The sequence below is a fragment of the Lepus europaeus genome, chromosome 12 (genome assembly GCF_033115175.1).
Source record: "Lepus europaeus isolate LE1 chromosome 12, mLepTim1.pri, whole genome shotgun sequence".
Lineage (NCBI taxonomy): Eukaryota > Metazoa > Chordata > Mammalia > Lagomorpha > Leporidae > Lepus > Lepus europaeus.
The window spans coordinates 1,741,422-1,757,365 of record NC_084838.1 but is presented as its reverse complement, the minus strand read 5'-3'; the positions used below and the strand labels follow the sequence as shown (position 1 = coordinate 1,757,365).

The following is a 15,944-nucleotide window of genomic DNA, read 5'->3' as shown; positions in this document are numbered from 1 at the left end:
TGAGGGTGGTGGAGGGGGGGACGGATGAGGGTGGACGGAGGGGGGGACGGATGAGGGTGGTGGAGGGGGGGACGGATGAGGGTGGACGGAGGGGGGGACGGGTGACGGTGGTGGAGGGAGGGACGGATGAGGGTGGACGGAGGGATAACCCGCGCCGGCGCCCACCGCAGGGAGGGGTCAGGATGTCTTACAGACCCGGAGACCGTGTGAAGGGGGCTGGCGCTGTGGTGCAGCGGGCTGAGCTGCCGCCTGTGTCACCGGCCTCCTATACCAGCGCCGGTTCGAGTCCCGGCTGCTCCACTTCCCATCCAGCTCCCTACCAATGCGCCTGGGAAAGCAGTGGAGGATGGCCCAAGTGCTCGGGCCCCTGCACCCACGTGGGAGACCCGGATGGAGTTCCGGTTCCTGGCTGCAGCCTGGCCAGCCCTGGCCACTGCAGTCACTTGGGGAGTGGACCAGCGGATGGAAGACCCCTCCTCTCTCTGTCTCTGTGTGTGTGTGTGTCTCCCTCTGGGAGCCTGCCTTTGAACAGATAAACATTAAACCGTGAGGAAGGTGCTCTCGCCCTCTCTCCCCGTGGAGCCAGGGAACCCAGGAGCTGCTGTCCAAGCCAGGGCGGGGCAGGAGAAAGCCCCAGGGAGGACTGGACGGCGCCGGGGGCCCAGGTCTGCCCCAGCAGCAGCTGGGGAAGGGGAGGGGCTGGGGTCTACCTGGTGGGGAGGGGAGGGGCTGGGGTCTACCTGGTGGGGAGGGGTCTACCTAGCTCATCTTCCCGCATCGTCAAAAGCCTCTGCATGCTTCGGAGCTGGACCTCGGGCCGGCTGGAGAAGTTCTGCATGACCTCTGCGGGGGGCAGCGCAGCGTGGGGAGGGGGCGTGGCCTCCCCGGCCGGACCGCCAGGCCGCGAGGGGGCGCTCTCCCTGTCCGCACCGTGCAGGCGAGGCCACTGCGGCCTGGCCGCTCGTCCCGCAGCAGATCCGTCACTGGGGACCCACCCACCCCTGGGCACCCACCCTGGGCACCCACCCACCCCTGGGCACCCACCCTGGGCACCCACCCTCCCTGGGGACCCACGCACCCCTGGGGACCCACCCACCCCTGGGCACCCACCCTGGGCACCCACCCCTCCCTGGGGACCCACCCACCCCTGGGCACCCACCCACCCGACCCTGCGGGCTCTGCCGACAGCTCAGGGCCCCTGAGGATGCAGGGGTGGGGGGTGGGGGGACCGCGGGCTGAGTGAGACGCAGGTTTCCCGAGGCCACACTGGAGGGCAGCGAGGCGGGGTCTGCGCGGGGCGGTGTCCTGAGCCAAGCAGCGGCTCCTAGCAGCCGCCCCCCTGCCCGCACTAGCCCTTCGAGAGGGGCAGGGCCGGCGGGGGCGGGTCCGCGGGACGCCAAGGCCACCCCCTGTCCCCAGGTCACCTAGGATGCTGGCGATGCTGCTGTCCAGCAGCGCGTCCGTGATGGACGGGGGCACCGCCTGCTGGTGCAGGGACAGCGCAATGCACGAGGACTTGAAGGAGCTGCTCACGAAGGTGACGTGGAGGACGTCCCTGCAGGGGCGGGGAGAACGGGGGCGCCTGCGGCCTCCGGGCCGGCGCTGGAGCCAGACCCTCCCGTGCCCGAATCTGCCCAGCAAGTGGCCGCTGACTCCTCCGCCAAGGACTTAGCTCGCACGGGGCACAGGGCTGCCCAGGTCGCGCGGCGATGGCCGGGGCACTGCTTCTGTCCTGCGCGGTCAGGACCAAGGGCGGTGTAGACACAGAACCCAGGCTGGATTCTTCTGGTTTTAAAGCAAACTACGATTCACACTCTTCCTCCCGAAGTGTCCGGGTCCTTGGGGCTGTGGGGACGCTCGCTCCGCATCCCGAGCGCGTCCCCGGCCCTGGGCTGCCGGGAAGCTTGGGATGGCCAAAGCGTGGGCGAGCCCAAGGGCGCATGGGCACGGCAGAGTGCCAGCCGTGTGCCGTGGAAAAGCCAGCAGCCAGCGGGCGTGTGCCGAGGAGGGGCCGTGGGAGGGGAGTGCGCACCCTGCGTCCCGGGCTCACCTGACTGTTGCTCGGTCCAGGGGTCTGACCTGGAGCATCAGCGGCAACAGGTAGGCAAAGGTGTCCGTGTCTGGGATCCGCCTCTCCGCCATGGTCTTCAGGACGGCCCTCAGGCCGCCCGGGCCCTCGCGGAGCGACTTGCGCAGGTGCAGGGCCTCTGTGGCCTGCCAGACAGGGCGCTGTTGAGAGCCCCCACAACCGAGGGGAGCCTGGGCCCTGGCCTGGCTGCAGAGGGGCCAGGATGCCCGGAGGCCGCGGGCGCCCCGGAGCTCGGCCAGCACAAGAGACGGAGGTCCGGAGGGGCGAGCGGGCCAAGGACAATGCTCCACGCCTCGTGCTGCCAAGGGGACCCCGACCTGGATCCCGCCGGTGAGAGGGGCCTCGTGCCCGTTTACAGGCCAGGCAGCCCAGGCCACCAGTCCGGGGCGGGGCTGCACCTGGGCTCCTTCCCGAGCCGCTGTCTCCCGGCCCCAGGCCCTCTTTTCCTGGGAGTCTTCCCAAGCAAGGGAGCTGCGGAGGCAGAGGCCAGGGGCTGGGAGAGGGCGGGGATGCGGGCTCGGCTGGACGTGGCGCTGGGGAGCGCGTGGATGTCAGACGCAGACACGTGGGGGTGGCGCTGCACCTCTGCTGTCCCCGTCACCTTGCCCAAGCCCAGCGGGTGCTGAGTGCTGGGGCCGGGGGTAGACGTGGACACAGGCGGGAGGCTGGGTGAGGGCCCGGCTCCGGCAGGCGGGGGGGTGTGGACACAGGCAGGGGGGCATGGACACAGACGGGGGAGGCGTGGACACAGACGGGGGGGCGTGGACACAGGCGGGGGGGTGTGGACATGGGCGGGGGCATGGACACGGGCGGGGGGCGTGGACACAGACAGGGGGGCTCCGGCAGATGTGGGGGTGTGTGGACACAGGCAGGGGGGCGTGGACACAGACGGGGGGCGTGGACACAGGCAGGGGGCGTGGACACAGGCGGGGGGTGTGGACACAGACGGGGGGGGCGTGGACACAGGCGGGGGGGCTCCGGCAGGCTGGGGGGGGGTGTGGACACAGACAGGGGGTGTGGACACAGGCAGGGGGGCATGGACACAGGTGGGCGTGGACACAGATGGGGGGGCGTGGAAACAGGCGGGGGGGCTCCGGCAGGCTGGGGGGGGTGTGGACACAGACAGGGGGTGTGGACACAGGCAGGGGGGTGTGGACACAGGTGGGGGGCGTGGACACAGATGGGGGGGCGTGCTCCAGCAGACGTGGGGGGGGACGTGGACACAGGTGGGGGGGAGTGTGGACACAGACGGCGGGGGGCGTGGACACAGGCGGGGGGGCGTGGACACAGGCGGGGGGCGTGGACACAGGCGGGGGGGTGTGGACACAGACGGGGGGGCGTGGACACAGGCGGGGGCATGGACACAGGCGGGGGGGCGTGGACACAGGCGGGGGGCGTGGACACAGACGGGGGGGCGTGGACACAGGGGGGGGTGTGGACACAGACGGGGGTCGTGGACACAGGCGGGGGGCGTGGACACAGGCGGGGGGCGTGGACACAGATGGGGGGCGTGGACACGGGGGGCGTGGACACAGGCGGGGGGCGTGGACACAGGCGGGGGCGTGGACACAGACGGGGGGCGTGGACACAGACGGGGGGGCGTGGACACGGGTGGCATGGACACAGGCAGGGGACGTGGACACAGGCGGGGGGCGTGGACACAGACGGGGGGGCGTGGGCACAGGTGGGGGGTGTGGACACAGGCGGGGGGCGTGGACACGGGCGGGGGGCGTGGACACGGGTGGGGGGTGTGGACACAGACGGGGGGCGTGGACACAGGCGGGGGCGTGGACACGGGCGGGGGGCATGGACACAGACGGGGGGCGTGGACACGGGCGGGGGCGTGGACACAGACGGGGGGGCTCCAGCAGACGTGGGGGGGACGTGGACACAGGTGGGGGGGAATGTGAACACAGACGGCGGGGGGCGTGGACACAGGCGGGGGGCGTGGACACAGGCGGGGGGGCGTGGACACAGGCGGGGGGCGTGGACACAGGCGGGGGGCGTGGACACAGGCAGGGGGTGTGGACACGGACGGGGGGGGGGCTCACCTCCAGGAAGGAGCAGCTGGCCATGTCGAGGATGATACAGCCCAGGGACCAGACGTCCGAGCTCGGGCTGAAGGAGAAGCTGAGGCCTTCGGGAGCCATCCAGGACTTGTGAAAGGGGTCTGTGGGCAGCAGCCGGACGGGGGTCCCGTGAGCCGGTGCTGCCTGGGGGGCCAGGGCAGGACACGCAGCCCGCCCAGCACCAGCCCTCGGCTGTCCTCCGCCTCCCTTCTCGGGTGAGCCGCCGAGGAGCAGGAGGCCCCTGGCGAGCCGGGCCTTGGCCATGAGGCTGCCCGTGGACCTGGGTGTCTGGCGCCCACGACGGCTGCTGGAGGAGCCGGAAGGTGCTGGTGCCAACGAGGCCAGACTCTGCACCTCCTCAGACCTCGGCTCCCTCCAGTGTCGGCCTGGGGCGCGGCTGCAGCGGCCTCTCCCGTTTCCACATCTGAGCCCCAGAGGAGGGGCCGGAAGAGCAGGGTGCGCAGTCCCTGACGGGCCTCAGGCGGCCCCTTCCTCCCTGAACCTTCGCTCCCCAAGAGTAAAGGGCTGGACTCAAGACCCACGCCCTCTGCACCTCCATAGCTCCACCCACCCGTCCATCACCCATCCACTCACCTGTCTGTCCCCTGTGTAACCAGGACAGAGTGTCACTAGCAGCTCCCCCCGCCCCGGACTCTGGGATTCCCCGTTGTGGTTGCTCCCTCCAGACAGCCGTCACCTTTTCCAAGGGAAGAGACCCCTCTCTCCTCGCCTTGCACCCCTGCCAGCTCCCGGGACAGCCAGTGCCTGGCGCACTCCGGGTCCTTCCTCCGCAGGCCTCCCCGCTCCCATGAGGGCTAACACGTTCTGGGGTGTGCTACCATTCCTTTGTGCCAGTGCTGGTGTTTCGGGGCCCTGCACCCACCCCACCCCTGGAGGCAGTCCCACTCAGTCACCACCCAGGGGAAGGAGTCCCTGGGGTCCACACAGGCCAGGGGACCTCTGGGCAAACGTGGTCCCCGCCTGCCCGGAGGCCCGGCCACCTTCTTCGGCACGGATGTTCCACTTGGCCTCGTCCACCATCAGCTTGTTGCAGCTCAGGTCCTGCAGTCTGCAGTGGCTGCCGCCGACCAGGGCGATGTTGGACGGCTTGAGGTTCCTAAGGCCAAGAGGGGAAGGTCCTTGGGGGCCGTGGGGACCCCGTGGCGGGACCGCCTCCCCCCGCCCTGCTCTGCTTCCATCCCGCCAGGTTCTAAGCAGCCCGCGCCTCAGGAAAACGCCCCCTCTCTCGTGGCCACACCAGGGAAAACCCAACCCTCCCGCGGTGTGGAGTCCCGGGCCGGTGGGCCAGCCTTCGGCCGCCCCACGACTTGCGGGCACGTGGTCTGTTCTGGGCGGGAGCCGTCTCCCGGGGCTCTGAGGCGGCTGCGTGGCTGGGGGGTCAGAGGCCACGCCGCGGCAGGCCAGCTCATCTCTTCCCTGGCGCGGCCTCTGCCCCACCCCGTGCACTTTAGACCCAGCTGGCACCCCACGTGCAGCTGTGCCTGGAGCCGGTGAGTCACGTGGCCTGGGGGAGGGGCTCTGGGAAACTGCCTGTCCTGTCCCCTGCCGGGGGGTGAGAGGCAGCGGCCAGTGCCAGCAGGAGGCGGCCCGCCCACCTGTGAGCGATGCCCAGCTGGTGCAGGTACTCCAGAGCGTCCAACACCTGGCCCAGCACGTTCTGCAGCCACTGGGGAGAGGGGGACACGCCAGGGAGGGGCTGCGAGCGGTGCTCTGCGTCAGGCAGGGACCCCGAAGCCACCAGCGGCGCCTCGTCCCCTTGTGTCTTGAGGCAGGCCTGAAGCTGGCCACGAGCTCGAGCCAGGGGGGAGGCTGGAGTCAGTGTGGCTCTCAGACGGCCCAGCCGTGTCTGCCAGGGGCCCCCGGTTCCAGACCTCGTGCTGCTGTCTCTAAGCTCCCGTGGGCTGTGGCCCACACGGCCCAGCACCTGCTGGGGGATTGTGCAGTTGGGCCGTGCGCTGTCAGAGGTCACGGAGCTTCAGTGCCCACTTGGGGCTTGCCCCTTGGTGCCGTTATGGTGGGAGAGAACGTTCTGGAAGCACTCAGAGTCAGAAACCAGACCTGCGTGGTGTCGGGGCACTGACTTTCACACCTGCTCCAAGGACCCTGCACTCTATGAGGCCCCCAGAGCCACCTTGGGCGTCAAGGTTTCCAGGAACACCCTGTGTTTCCAATGGTCCCACTGCAGAGCCTGCCCTGAAGCTGTGGTGGGAGAGCGGCCGTGGGCCATCAGAGCCCTGCAGGGGACGCGGAGCGCGTCCGCCCACCCCCCAGAGGCGTCCTCAGACAGAACTGCCTGAGCTGCATCCCAGTGCCGCCTCCTCCAGGGGATCCTCCTGGCTTTGGGGCAGGAAAGGTCCCTTGAGCTGGGACCCCAAGGGCACTCGGGAAATGTGGGTGCAATGGGCTTTGTCACATGGGGACCTTCTGTCCACCCAGGGCCACCACTGAGGAAGCGAACTGGCCACAGACAGGGAGGGACACTGCAGGCACTTGTGTCCAGCACATGCAGACCGTCCCACAGATGGGCAAGGACAGAGAGGTGCTGGTGCTGCGCCCGCGGGGGAAGCCAGGCGTGGGGTGCCCGCCCACGGCCTACATCTGAGCGCTGGTTCGGGCCCCAGCTGCTCTGCTTCCGATCCAGCTCCCTGCTACGGCCTGAGAGGCAGCAGAAGGTGGCCCAAGTGTGTGGCCCCTGCACCCGCATGAGAGACCAGGATGGAGCTCCTGGCTCCTGGCTTTGGCCTGGCCCAGCCCTGGGCATTGCGGCCATCTGGGGAGTGAACCCGTGGACGGAAGACCTCTCTCTCTGCCTCTCGCTCTCTGTCACTCTGCCTTCTGAACAAATAAATGAATTTTTTAAAGCAACAAAAACCAACAACCCAAACGTGTGATAGGGCAAGGACTCAACAGGTTCAAAAGAAAAAATCCCAGTGGCCGCAGTGCACTCGCCACCCCCCTGCGGCTGGGACTCTGGAGAGTGGGGAGTCCCAGTCCCCCCGAGTGCCCCGGGCCAGGCCCCTGCCCACGCTGGGCTTCTGCGCTCACACCTCCGCTTGCTCCTGCCCAGCCGGAGCTGTCGGAGGGGAAGACACGGCTCGGCGTCCCTGCTCGGGTCTGAGCAGCAGCCTGGCCGTCCTGTGCTCGTCCTGCTACCAGCACAGCTTGGCCACGGCCCTCAGCTGTCCCCAGGGAAACACAGATGAAAGCCATAACGAAAGACCCCACCTCCGAACAGCGAACCCTAGAAAGACTGGCACAGTGAAGCTCGGAACAGGCGCACTCGCCACGGTGGGAGAGCACCATGGCTCCACCACGGCTCCATGGGAGGCCCGGGGTGGGGCAGCCGCTACACCCACCTGCACCTGCTGCCCCCCCCCCCCACTCGCGCAGTGCTGCTCCTCGGTGTTCACACAGAAATGCTCGGAGCAGCCGGAGCCCAGACAGCCCAGGTGCGCACCAACACCAGCACAGGTGCACCAGCGGCCGCACAGCAACAAGAAAAGGCTGGAGTGGGCACTGGGCGTGTGGTGCCCACGTCCGTCCCAGAGCGCTGGGCGCCTGCCTCCCGCTGCCTGGGGAGGCACAGAGGATGGTTCAGCTCTGTGAGTCCCTGCCACCCATGTGAGAGAACCGAATTGAGTTCCTGCTCCGGCTTCCTCCTGGCCCAGCCCCCGCTGTCGTGGGCACTTGGGGGTGAACGTGGCGGCTTCACGTCAGTTCCCCTTGCAGAACAGCCCGTGCTCTGAGACGCTCGGCAGCACAGAGGGGCAGGCACGTGGAACAGGAGCCATCACACCCCCGCGACGGCGGCGTCCGAGTCCTCTCACCTTGGGGACCTTGGGGACCGGCGGAGTCAGTGCCGGAGGCGGATTCAAGTCACCGCCACTATCAGGGAAACCTTCTGGGGTTCCGGGCTGTCTCCGCCCGCCCGCCCGCCCGCCCAGGCGCCCGGGGCCCCAGGGGCCTTACCACCGCGTCCATGGCCGCCTTCGCCTTCCTCTTACTCTCGATGGCCCTCTGCAGGCTGCCCTTGTTGTAGTCCATCACCAGGCAGAGCCACAGGGAGGAGATCTGCCCGGACAGGAGGGGCTTCTGCAGGGGGGCGCTGCCGGCTGGCGGGGGCTGGGAGCCCCTCCTGCTCATCTCTGCTCCCTCTGTCCCCGCGCTGCTCCCGGCCCCTCCACACTGAGCTCCTGGGACTTCTGGGAGCTGCGCCTCTGCGGGGATCGGCCCCCCTCCCTCCGGGCGCAGCCCTCCTGGACCGGCCCCAGCAGACCGGGCAGGGCCTGGCGCGGCCCTCCCTCCTGGCTGAAGCCTCCTCTGGCTTCCCTGCACCTCCCCATGGCAGGTGCTCAGACACCCTGGACGTCCAGGCCGGGGGGGGGGGGGCGCTGCTCCTGCTCAGGCCTGGACGCCAAGGCGACCGGACAAACGTCAGACGCACAGGGGCCTGACCTGCCTCCACTTCAGCTGCCCCCACCGTGAGGCTCCGGCTCCCAGTGCAGGGCCTGGGGGCCTCGTGGGCTGGGTCTGGATCCCCAGCAGCTACCTGGGAGCCGTGTGGGCTTCCCGCGCCCCAGGCCCCATTAGGAAGTAAGGATGTTCCTTCGGCCCTTCCTCCAGGAAGTGGTGATGGACAGGAGGCCGCTTAGGAGACGGGGTGGAGCTACCAGTGAGGGTTCCAGTGGCCTGGGACAAGCAGGGTGGCTCTGGCTGAGGGTGCAGAGCTCGGGAGCTGCAGGCGTGGGCCCCGGGGCTGCGCCCACGGCCTGGCCTTCCAGCTCTGCCACACCCCAGCTGAGCGACCCACGTCTCCTTTCTACAAGGAGGGTCCCGGGGGCGCCCATGGATTACGCACAGGAAGCCCCCAGCACGGTCCCGGGGCCTGGTAAGTGATGGCTCCGTCATGGCCATGGCTCTGAGGGGTGGGACAGCAGCGGCGTGGGCCGGTCCAACCCACCTCCTGGTTCCAGGTCAGGAACAGCTCGTGGTACGTGGCGACGTGGGCGTGCTGCAGCTCCAGCAGTGGCATCAGCTGTGGACCACGCATTGGGAGAGGGGGAGGGGTTAGGAAGAGCCACTCCCAGCTGGGCCTTCTCTGTCACCCGCCCCCCCCCCCCCAGCAGGTCAGGGGAGCAGCCACAGCGAGGCCGTGCAGCCCGGTGGTTAGGAAGCAGACGGGCCAGCACGGGCCAGCCCTGCTGTGTGACCAAGACAGGGCCGCAACCTCCCTGAGCCGAGGCGGCACAGGGGACACACATAAAGTCAGCGCTGGCAGAGGAGGCCGGGTGCCCGGGGCCTGGGGGCTTCCTCAGAGGTCCCTGTGTCCCCTGCCCCCGCCGTGGAGTCCTAGAGCCAGGGAACTGCTCTGAGAGAGGGGTGGGCACGACGGCTGCCCAGCAGGACCGGGAAAGGAACCAGCAGGGTGGGGAGCTGTGACAGGGCCGGTGCTGGGCGCAGCCTGTGGTGCCGGCATCCCATATGGGCACCGGGTTGAGTCCTGGACGCCCCACTTCCGATCCAGCTCCCTGCTGTGGCCTGGGAAAGCAGTGGAAGATGGCCCAGGTCCTTGGGCCCCTGCACCCACATGGGAGACCGGGAAGAAGTTCCTGGCTCCTGGCTTTGGATCAGCACAGCTCCGGCCATTGCGGCCATCTGGGGAGTGAACCAGCAGATGGAAGACCTCTCTCTCTCTCTCTCTCTCTCTGCCTCTCTCTCTCTGCCTCTCCTTCTCTTTCTGTTTAACTCTGACTTTAAATAAATAAATAAATCTTAGAAAGAAAGAGAAAGCAAGAAATGCCAGTGCTGACCTGCTCCAAACAGAGAATTTCTAAAATTATTAAAAAAAAAAAAAAAAGCTGTGATGGGGTGGGAGGGGCTCCCCTGTTCGCCCCCTCACTGCACCGGCATCTGGCGAAGCTCAGAGCCAGCACGCCCAGAGGACATCAAGGGGGCACGTTTAACCTCACGTGCGGCGAGAGCGAGGTGGCGAGAAGCCGCTCAGAGGCGCTGGCCACTGAGCTGCCGTGTGGGCAGCAGGTGCCCCCCAGGTCAGTCTGTCACACGAGGGCTAATTTCCCCTCTTCGCTAAAAAGCTCTGAGCCTCCCAAGTTCTCTAGGCCGAGCCACCTTTAATCATTGAGTAGACTTCCTTTATCAAGTCGGCCACTGGGGGATCAGCCTCGGGCCCCCGCTGCCACTGGACTTTGTCCTCCCAGGAATGTGGGTCCTGGGCTGTCAGCCGGGCGCAGAGCTGTCGCTTGGCCGTGGGCTCACGTGATGCCCCGGGGGGTTGCTGCTCTCACAGCTGGGCTAAGACCTGCGGCTGAACCCGTGTCCTCCCAGCCGGACTTCCCTCCACCCGCTCGCTCAACCAGAAGGCTCAGCACAGCCGGCGTGAGCACCACGCCCAAGTTACCTCCTCCAGGGCCTCATTGGCTTGGTGCTTATCAATGCATTCCACCTGCAGGGGCACAAGAGGGCGCCGTCTCAGTGACCACGTCAGTAAGCCACCCCCGCCACGCTGCCACCCCCACCATCACCGCTATTGCCACCCCCACCATCACCACCATCACCATCTCCACCACCATCACCACCATCACACCAACGCCGCTATCACCCCTCATCACCACCACACCACCGGCGTCTCCACCCCCCTCATCACCACCACACCACCGGCGTCTCCACCCCCCTCATCACCACCACACCACCGGTGTCTCCACCCCCATCATCTCCACCACACCACCAGCGTCTCCACCCCCATCATCTCCACCACCCCCATCACCATCACCACCACCGGCGTCTCCACCCCCCTCATCACCACCACACCACGGCGTCTCCACCCCATCATCACCATCACCACCACCGGCGTCTCCACCCCCCTCATCACCACCACACCACGGCGTCTCCACCCCATCATCACCATCACCACCACCGGCGTCTCCACCCCCCTCATCACCATCACACCACCGGCGTCTCCACCCCATCATCACCATCACCACCACCGGTGTCTCCACCCCCCTCATCACCACCACACCACGGCGTCTCCACCCCATCATCACCATCACCACCACCGGCGTCTCCACCCCCCTCATCACCACCACACCACGGCGTCTCCACCCCATCATCACCATCACCACCACCGGCGTCTCCACCCCCCTCATCACCATCACACCACCGGCGTCTCCACCCCATCATCACCATCACCACCACCGGCGTCTCCACCCCCCTCATCACCACCACACCACCGGCGTCTCCACCCCCATCATCACCATCACCACCACCGGCGTCTCCACCCCCCTCATCACCACCACACCACGGCGTCTCCACCCCATCATCACCATCACCACCACCGGCGTCTCCACCCCCCTCATCACCACCACACCACCGGCGTCTCCACCCCCATCATCACCATCACCACCACCGGCGTCTCCACCCCCCTCATCACCACCACACCACGGCGTCTCCACCCCATCATCACCATCACCACCACCGGCGTCTCCACCCCCCTCATCACCACCACACCACCGGCGTCTCCACCCCCATCATCACCATCACCACCACCGGCGTCTCCACCCCCCTCATCACCACCACACCACGGCGTCTCCACCCCATCATCACCATCACCACCTCCGGCGTCTCCACCCCCTTCATCACCACCACACCACCGGCGTCTCCACCACCTCCATCACCGTCCCTACCATTATTACCAACATCAGTACCATCACTACCATCATCACCCCCCATCACCACCATCCTCTCCACCACCAGCACCTCCTCTGCCGTCAGTACCACCAGCATGCCATCGCCTCTCCAGGCTCCAGGCTCCCACCGTCCACGTCCCCGCCACGTGGCACCAGCACGTCCTCCGCCGTCAGCACCACCAGCATGCCATCACCTCTCCAGGCTCCAGGCTCCCACCGTCCACGTCTCTGCCACGTGGCTCCAGCACCTCTCCGCCGTCAGCACCACCAGCGTGCCATCGCCTCTCCAGGCTCCCACCGTCCACGTCCCCGCCACGTGGCACCAGCACCTCCTCCGCCGTCAGTACCACCAGCGTGCCATCGCCTCTCCAGGCTCCCACTGTCCACGTCCCCGCCACGCGGCACCAGCACCTCCTCCGCCGTCAGTACCACCAGCGTGCCATCGCCTCTCCAGGCTCCCACTGTCCACGTCCCCACCGCATGGCACCAGCACCTCTCCGCCGTCAGCACCACCAGCGTGCCATCGTCTCTCCAGGCTCCCACCGTCCACGTCCCCGCCACGTGGCACCAGCACCTCTCCGCTGTCAGCACCACCAGCGTGCCATTGTCTCTCCAGGCTCCCACCGTCCACGTCTCTGCCACGTGGCTCCAGCACCTCTCCGCCATCAGCACCACCAGCGTGCCATCGCCTCTCCAGGCTCCCACCGTCCACGTCTCTGCCACGCGGCACCAGCACCTCTCCGCCGTCAGCACCACCAGCGTGCCATCGCCTCTCCAGGCTCCCACCGTCCACGTCCCCGCCACGTGGCACCAGCACGTCCTCCGCCATCAGCACCACCAGCGTGCCATCGTCTCTCCAGGCTCCCACCGTCCACGTCCCCGCCACGTGGCTCCAGCACCTCTCCGCCGTCAGCACCACCAGCGTGCCATCGCCTCTCCAGGCTCCCACCTTCCACATCCCCGCCACGTGGCACCAGCACCTCTCCGCCGTCAGTACCACCAGTGTGCCATCGTCTCTCCAGGCTCCCACCGTCCACGTCTCTGCCACGTGGCTCCAGCACCTCTCCGCCGTCAGCACCACCAGCGTGCCATCGCCTCTCCAGGCTCCCACCGTCCACGTCCCCGCCACGTGGCACCAGCACCTCCTCCGCCGTCAGTACCACCAGCGTGCCATCGCCTCTCCAGGCTCCCACTGTCCACGTCCCCGCCACGCGGCACCAGCACCTCCTCCGCCGTCAGTACCACCAGCGTGCCATCGCCTCTCCAGGCTCCCACCGTCCACGTCTCTGCCACGCGGCACCAGCACCTCTCCGCCGTCAGCACCACCAGCGTGCCATCGCCTCTCCAGGCTCCCACCGTCCACGTCCCCGCCACGTGGCACCAGCACGTCCTCCGCCATCAGCACCACCAGCGTGCCATCGTCTCTCCAGGCTCCCACCGTCCACGTCCCCGCCACGTGGCTCCAGCACCTCTCCGCCATCAGCACCACCAGCGTGCCATCGCCTCTCCAGGCTCCCACCTTCCACATCCCCGCCACGTGGCACCAGCACCTCTCCGCCGTCAGTACCACCAGTGTGCCATCGTCTCTCCAGGCTCCCACCGTCCACGTCTCTGCCACGTGGCTCCAGCACCTCTCCGCCGTCAGCACCACCAGCGTGCCATCGCCTCTCCAGGCTCCCACCGTCCACGTCCCCGCCACGTGGCACCAGCACGTCCTCTGCCGTCAGCACCACCAGCGTGCCATCGCCTCTCCAGGCTCCAGGCTCCCACCGTCCACGTCCCCGCCACGCGGCACCAGCACCTCTCCGCCGTCAGCACCACCAGCGTGCCATCGCCTCTCCAGGCTCCCACCATCCACGTCTCTGCCACGTGGCTCCAGCACCTCTCCACCGTCAGCACCACCAGCGTGCCATCGCCTCTCCAGGCTCCCACCGTCCACGTCCCCGCCGCGTGGCACCAGCACCTCTCCGCCGTCAGCACCAGCGTGCCATCACCTCTCCAGGCTCCCACCGTCCACGTCCCCGCCACGTGGCACCAGCATCTCTCCGCCGTCAGCACCACCAGCGTGCCATCACCTCTCCAGGCTCCCACTGTCCACGTCCCCGCCACGCGGCACCAGCATCTCTCCACCGTCAGCACCACCAGCGTGCCATCGCCTCTCCAGGCTCCCACCGTCCACGTCTCTGCCACGTGGCTCCAGCACCTCTCCGCCGTCAGCAGCACCAGCGTGCCATCACCTCTCCAGGCTCCCACCGTCCACGTCCCCGCCACGTGGCTCCAGGCAGGGCCTGCAGGTGTCCTCAGGCAGTGACCTAAAAACGCTCTGGGCAGCGAGAACGTCTTTGCCCCCCGTGAGCATGAGTTTAGGAAGCCGGGAAGGCGGCGATGCGCCGGCCCCGGGGGCACATGGCTAGGTTCCCGCTGGCACAGCACCAGCCTCACCACCCGACTCCTGACGCAAGCCGGGAGACGCTCTGTGCGCTGACGCTGTGCAGCGGTCCCTTCTCCGAGGGGGAAGCGAAGGGGCGGTGACAGGGGCCGCGCCAGCTGGAACAGCGGACCCACACCCGGAAGCCTGCTCCTGACTTGGGCTGGAAACGGGCTCGTCACGGGGTGACCAGACCACGACGTGCAGGGGGACCCGTCCAGATCCCCGCGAGGGGCCGAGACGCCCGTGGGCTGTGGAGTGCGGGTTAGACCCAGTCTGCCCGTCTGCCTTCCCTCCCGGCCCCGGGGCTCGGCGGCAGGGACAGTCAACCACGACATCAGGAGAGCCTTAGAAATGCTGGCTCATTCTACCCGGAGACCCACTCCTAGCAATTTCTCCTACGGAAACAATAGATGCTCAAAAAAAAAAAAAAAAAAAAAAACCTAGCTTAAGGACGTTCATCAGGGCCCCCTGTGCACAGTGAGAACCACAGCACCAGGGGATGGGCGGGGCCCGCGCACAGGCAGGGCGGAGCCACCGGCCACTGTGCTCCTGACAGGAGACCTGAGCAGGGACCTTCCCAACGCGTCATACAATCCTGGGAAAACGAAACAGCCCACAGTGCTCAGAGGAGACCGGAGGGGCGCACAGAGTCCACCTTCGCCCCCGCCACCCGGCCCTGCCCCGCGTGGCGGATCCGGACGGAGCTCCAGGCTCTGGCGTTGGCCTGGCGCAGCCCGGGCCGTGCTGGGGAGCGAAGCAGTGGGTGCGAGAGCTCTCTCTCTGCCTTTCAACAAATAAATAAGTTCCATTTTTAAAAGCTGTTTGTCCAGGAAGTGGCCAGCCACCCCACCCCACTGGTCTGGGAGACCGGGGGCTGACCCTGCAGCCAGCCACGGAGAAGGAGGCGCAAGGACTCCAGGCACCGGTGCAGCCACCCTGGACAATGCTGCCCTGTCCCTGCCCCCGCCCCCGCGGAGGGCACGTCCGGGACTCTCAGGACAGCTCCCTCTGGCCCACCCCGTCTGGGAAACACCAGGGGGTGTGCTCCTGCAGGCGAGGCCCCACCCTGCCCTGCCGGCCGGCCGGGAGCTGCCCTCGGCCAGCGTGACCTCGCGCTGGCCCCTGCCCTCTCTGGGCCTTGGTCCCTGTGGGTAAAAGTGGCGACCCTGTCCAGCGGAGTGCCTGGATTCGAGTCCTCCCCCCGGAGGGCGGGGCCCCTGTCCCGCTTTGCTGGGCAGGCAGGAGATGCAGCGGGCTGGCGGCTGGCACACAGCGAGCAGGGAGTGGACGGCAGGTGTGAGCTTCCTCCCCCCACCGAGGCTGGGAGCCGGCTCTGCCGCAGTGCCTGCTGGTGGGGGGGGGGGGCGGAACGCCCCGGCCACGGCGCTGGTCCCTCGTGGTTGCCAGGCCTCTTACCTGCTTTATCACCCGCTTCACCTTGGTCTCCGTTTCCTGCACCACCAGGTTCACCCCCAAAGCTCCAGGCTTCAGCCGGCGCAGAACCTGGGGGGGGGGGGCAGTTTCCAGGAAATGCCACGGGGCGGCTTCCAAGGTGCCGGGGTGGGGGCGGGCAGGGCCAGCGCTGCCCCCTCACTGCACCGGGAAGCCCTCCGGCAGGCAGCCACGGCCTC

At 68.0% G+C, this 15,944-nt stretch overlaps 1 protein-coding gene across 1 annotated transcript in view; it reads right to left on the bottom strand.

Annotated features, from left to right (window-relative positions):
- The window catches only part of STKLD1 (serine/threonine kinase like domain containing 1), a 23,930-nt gene that overhangs the window by 5,936 nt on the left and 2,050 nt on the right, over positions 1-15,944 (bottom strand). The window contains exons 3-12 of the mRNA XM_062208400.1: positions 15,730-15,816; positions 10,598-10,642; positions 9,140-9,214; positions 8,149-8,250; positions 5,775-5,845; positions 5,160-5,275; positions 4,141-4,259; positions 2,051-2,214; positions 1,425-1,555; positions 760-843 (exon numbers count right to left, since the gene is read on the bottom strand). Of these exons, the coding sequence (XP_062064384.1) occupies positions 760-843; positions 1,425-1,555; positions 2,051-2,214; positions 4,141-4,259; positions 5,160-5,275; positions 5,775-5,845; positions 8,149-8,250; positions 9,140-9,214; positions 10,598-10,642; positions 15,730-15,816 (994 nt within the window). The remainder of the gene's footprint in view (positions 1-759; positions 844-1,424; positions 1,556-2,050; positions 2,215-4,140; positions 4,260-5,159; positions 5,276-5,774; positions 5,846-8,148; positions 8,251-9,139; positions 9,215-10,597; positions 10,643-15,729; positions 15,817-15,944) is intronic.